Source organism: Saccostrea echinata, unplaced genomic scaffold (genome assembly GCF_033153115.1).
Source record: "Saccostrea echinata isolate AGI-Se365-2 ecotype Australia unplaced genomic scaffold, CSIRO_AGI_Sech_v1 ptg000016l, whole genome shotgun sequence".
NCBI classification, from domain to species: Eukaryota; Metazoa; Mollusca; class Bivalvia; order Ostreida; family Ostreidae; genus Saccostrea; species Saccostrea echinata.
Genome location: NW_026889765.1, coordinates 3306906 through 3312515, shown reverse-complemented (window position 1 = coordinate 3312515; position 5610 = coordinate 3306906). Strand labels below are relative to the sequence as shown.

At 37.4% G+C, this 5610-nt stretch overlaps 1 protein-coding gene across 1 annotated transcript; it reads left to right on the top strand.

The window, feature by feature from the left end:
- The first annotated feature begins 4346 nt into the window (after nt 1–4346).
- Nucleotides 4347–5315, top strand: LOC133188739 (uncharacterized protein F54H12.2-like). The gene has a single exon (XM_061324230.1). It carries the CDS (start codon nt 4347–4349, stop codon nt 5313–5315), a length of 969 nt encoding a protein of 322 aa, XP_061180214.1.
- The last annotated feature ends 295 nt before the right edge of the window (nt 5316–5610 follow it).

Sequence of the window (5610 nt, the reverse complement as noted above, 5' to 3'; positions counted from 1 at the left end):
GACAAGACGTGAAGATTTAACCCCAGAAGAAAAAGTCGCTTTATATGGTCAAGAACTTCATCGCTATAGAAATTATTTACAACAAGCTAGACAACAACCTACAAAAACTCGATTAGCTCAACCATCAGCTCAACCAGCAGCAGCAGCACCAGCAGCAGCTCCAGGAGCAGGAGCTCCAGCAGCAGCAGCACCACCAGCAGCAGGAGCAGTTCCAGTACCCCCATCCCCTGCAGAAGCAACAGGATCACCAGCAGCCCCAGCTGAGATTGAAGATGAAATCCTTGAAACAGTCAATAAAAACATGAAAAGAAAAGCTGGATTATTATTAAATCATTTAAAGAAAAACCCTAAAGTGTTAACTTGGAATAAAGAAGGTGAAATTAGTTATCGAGGTCAAAAAGTTCCAGATTCTAACATTGTGGATTTAATGGCTGATAGTATGAGATCTCATTCTCGTAAAAATCATCCGGTTCCTACAGGATTAGAAGAATTTGCTCAAGCTTTAAAAGAGACCCGTACTCCTCTGGAATACCTGAGTAATGGAAACCTTATAAAAGCCATGCAGAAACCTGGAAAAATCAGTACTCCTAAAAGTGACGAAAGAGACGATAGTGGATTTTCTTCATTTTTGGACACTCCAGTGAGTAGTCCTATAGAAGATCCAGGAACCGTCATTAAAAAAACCCATTTCAACCCCTGTAGGGAGAAGGGTAGGATCCAAATATAGTCCCTTTAGAGCTCGACAGAAATTAAAAGCCAAACTCGAAGAAGAAAAGAAATTAGCAAAAATCGAAGAAAATTGGCTTCCTTTACCTAACAAATGAAAAAGAAACAAGTGGAAGATATATTTTAAAAGAGATTTATTATGATCCTAAAAGAGGGTACGGAGGAATACAAGCTTTGTATCGTCAGGTCAAACCTTTAGGAATTTCCTTGAAAAAGATTCGAGACTGGTTAAAAGAACAAGATACTTATACTTTACATAAACCAATTCAAAGAAAATTCCACAGACAACAAACTAGAGTGACCGACATAGATGAACAATGGCAATTAGATTTAGCAGATGTGTCCAGTTTAAAGAAATACAATGACGGATATACTTTTTTATTGTGTGCCATTGACGTCTTATCTAAATATGCTTGGGTAGTGCCTTTAAAACAGAAAACAGGAAAAGAAATGATTCGAGGATTAGAAGAGATTTTTCAACAAGACGGACGACGTCCCATCCGCATTCAATCCGATCAAGGCAAAGAATTTACCAATAAAGAATTCTTACACACTTTTAAATCCATTCATTTTTTTACCACTCGTAATACGGACACTAAAGCCAGTATCGTGGAACGATTTCAGAGAACCCTCAAAGCACGCATGTGGCGTTATTTCACTCGTCATAAAACCAGACGGTATTTAGACGTCTTACGGGATTTAGTATATGCTTACAATCATTCTTATCATCGGAGTATCAAAAGAGCACCAGCTCAAGTGAATGCTTCTAATGTATTGAAAGTCTGGAAAACTTTATATGGGAAATCAAATCGGAAACAAGTTTCCTAAAAAAAAACACAATTTAAACAAGGAGATCGGGTCCGCATTAGTAAAGCCAAACGCACTTTTGAAAAAGGATATTTACCTAACTGGACTACAGAACTGTTTACCATTTCTAAAAGAGTGCCTGGAAGATATCCTTATGTGTATAAAATCCAAGATGATCATGGTGAGGAATTAGAAGGCACTTTTTACGAAAAAGAATTACAACAGATTATTAAAAAAGATGATGTGTACGAAGTAGAAGAAATCTTGGGGTATAAAAAGCGACGTGTAGGGAAAAAAATCATTCAAGAAGTCAAAGTGCGGTGGAAAGGATATCCTCCTAGTTTCGATTCATGGATTCCCCAAACGGATCTCATTCAATAACTCCTCATTGGAAATTTTTTGGAGAAAAAGTGCCTCGAGAAGAAATTGTTTATTTTGCACAATTATTCATTTGTGTATCTCTTATCATTACCAGTGTGGTCATGTTAGCTTTACATGATACTAATCGAGAATATTGGATGGTCTGTGTTAGTTCTTCCGTAGGTTATATTATGCCTAGTCCTACGATGATACATCATACCCCTAAAAAGACTACAAATACACAAACAGTAACATAGTTTTGAATGTTTGTTGTTTGTGATGTTTGTTGTTTGTTCTTGTTATGAATAAAAATTATAGAAACATAAATCACAGATCTTATTTTTCCATGTGACATTTTTGTGACCATGACGTCACAATGAGTATACTTGAATCTCTACCAAGTGTTTGTGTATAAGGGACTAAAACCTAAAAAAAAGTTTTTTTTTCCTAATGTTGATTTGATGGGCAATTTAAAAAAATAAAAACCAAATTTGGTGATATAAATTGAAGGGTCAGAAGTGAATATCTTTCAGTCTCTTACTGAACATGGCTGAGAGCTGAACATGGCTGAGAGCAGTGGTTTTTACATGACATTACCCAGTGATAGCTCCATGCAATCTTTTCCGAGGAATACGACCGCTCAATTTAAAACTTTATTATCACAATCTGTGGATTTAACGGATGGTCAATGGGAAGTAGCATTAACCGAAATGATTTATCCTTGTAGTATAGAAAATATAAGTCATGATGAATCTTATATCGAAGTGTGTATAGTGGAAAAAGTTCCACCTTTTTAAAGGCGTTTCACCATCAGAGAAACTGGATCTCGAGGACCCCGATAAGTACCAGTGGGGACGGTTTGAATTATTGAAAAGTACTCCCATCACTTTTCAACAAACCCAGCTTTTAGTAGATTGGAGTAAAGCTTATTGGTTAAGCGGTACTTATGATCCTAAAGAGAAATTGAATTTGTATCGACTTCGATTTAGACCGGGACCTTATCCCAACCCTACAGCTATCCTGGCAGAAATCAATGAAGGTTTAGTACAGACCATGAAAAAAATCTGGAAAAAGTATCACAAATGGACCGAGAAAAAGAAACCCATAGATCAAGGAAGTGTGATGGTGGTGGACAGTGATCAGGATGAGGTGTATGGACATTTAAAACAGAGCTTAAAGACAGTGATACAAGACCTGAAAGAAGAAGAAGAAAAACCCTCAAAAATTGAGATGAAATTTAATTATCGGGAGGATTTCGATCGAGTGAATTATGTCACTCATTTACGTCAAATTCCCATCTTTGTACGTCTTCCCTTAAGTCTGGCTTATAAATTAGGATTTTATGGTTCTAAATTAGTCCCGGAAATTGGACAGAAGACATGACCAAATGGATTAACATCAGTTATCTGGCTCCAGAGACTGTAGATTTATATCGAAATTTAAAATCCATGTATGTGTATTGTGATCTGATTCAACCCCAGACCGTAGGATCGAATGCCTTGAAATTATTAAGAGTGGTCCCTTGTCAATTTGAACAGAAAGACAATCAATGTAAATGGGAACCCATACGTGCGGAATATCTCCCTTTGAGTAAAAAAACATTTTGATACCATTGAGATACACATCATGACACCTTTGGGAAAACCCATGCCTTTTTTAAGTGGAAAAACTCTAGTCAAACTTCATTTTAGAAAAGTGTACTGAGATGAGTGTACAATTATTGTGTTACATCCTATTGGGAGTCATGGCTTGTCTGGTATGCTGTCTATATTGTATTCAGCCCTAAAGGGGTATAAAAGGAAGTCCTCAGAGTGCAGGAAAGTCAATTTTTAAGAACAGTTATCACCATGCAGTATCATCCAGGAATATTAAGACAGAGAGGACACGGTTGGACTTATCATAAAGGTTTATTACGACAAAAAGGACACGGGTTTGGTCTTTTAGCTCCGGTGTTAAAATTAGCAGCTCCAGTAGTCAGTAATCTATTAGGTGGAATATTAGGAGGGGGTCAACAGCAACCACCCCCACCACCACCACCAGCTTATTATTATCCACCCCCCAAAAATCTATCAAAGAGGGGAAGGATTTTTAACGGATTTACTGAAAACGGGAGCTAAACATGCCTTGACCGCTGCTGCTAGAACGGGGTTAGACGTGTTAGATAATAAGAGATCTTTAAAAGACGCTATCAAAACTCACAGAGTACAAGCCCTGAAAAATACTTCGGGAATGGTGAAGCAAAGAATGAATCTAGGAGATAGTAAGAAAAAAAGAAAACAGACAGAGTTCTGTTGGCTAGAGGAGGTCCTAAAAGAAAAAGAAAAAATCAAGGAGACAATATTCCCAAGAAGAAAACAAGGTCTTTAGATGTCTTTGACTGAGAGACTATAAATAGAAGAGTGTGAGGGAGAAGAGTTTCATTTGTGAAAAATCAATCTTAGTAGACAGACATCATGTTACAGCCCGATTCCTGTGCCTGTGGGATGGATAATTTACAATTGTTCCAAGTCCCTCCCACTAATATTGCTTTAGAAGACTCCAAATGGGAAGAATATTACCCTATTTCTAGTACTTTAGATTCAGAGACAGCTCCGATTGAATTTGAAATTAAAGGACAAGGAGATCAATATCTAGATTTATCTCAAACTTATCTTCAAATGGTATGTCAATTTGTCCAAAATGATGGAAGTGATCTGGCTGGAGATCCTGCTAAAACAGCCCCAGTGAATAATATCTTACATTCCTTATTTACGGAAATTGATGTCAATCTCAATGGAAAAATAATCACTCCAGGGACCGATACTTATCCTTACAAAGCTTATCTGGAGAAATTACTGTCTTACAAACCCAGAACTTTAGCCACACAAATGAAAGCTTGTAGTCTATGGGAAAAAGATACGGCAGGACACATGGACGAAAGGGGGCTAGCAGATCTGGGGGTGGCTGCTAATCAGACCTTTGCTGCAGTTTCTAATATTGTGACCATTAACAAACCCATCATTCCAGCATACCCAGCCAATTCTAAAAACGAAGGATACAGAAAACGTCATCAAGCCATAGATGCTAGTAAGAAAATTACTTTGTTGGATCGTTTACATCTGGATTTGTTTCAACAAGATAGATTTCTACTCAATGGAGTCGACGTCCGTTTGAGATTTAATCGAGCTAGACCTGATTTCTACATGATGACGGCTCAAGCCAATACGGGAAAAGTCGAAATATTAAGTATGGTCTTGTGGGTGAGAAAAGTGAAACCTTCCCCTACTTTAATGAATCAGATCAATGAAAGTTTGAATACTCACAGAGCCAAATATCCATTAAGAAGAGTTGAAGTCAAAAGTTTTACCATACCTACAGGAACTCAATCTAAGATTACCGATCATCTGTTTCAGATCCCTGTTCGCATCTTGTGTATCTCCTGAGATGCTGGTGTCAGACATCACCTCATCCAGGGTTATCCATTCTTCTGACTGGCTCCCAGATGAAGTATCATAGTCAGGGACAAAATTAACATCCCACAGATTTTCTTCCATTATTCTAGCAGTCTACAAATATAATCGCTCATACAAATAAACATATTTTGAACTGAATGTAAGGACCACTGGCTGTTCCTGAAAGAAAACAGAGAAAAGAAAATACAAACAAAGGTATATATACATAGGTCTATGTACAAAATAATCAGTCTACACAAAGTCTTTGTACTTGGATGCAGGATTG

Coding starts and splice junctions, on each gene's coding strand:
- LOC133188739 (XM_061324230.1), top strand. CDS start 4,347: ATGTTACAGCCCGATTCCTGTGCCTGTGGGATGGATAATTTACAATTG.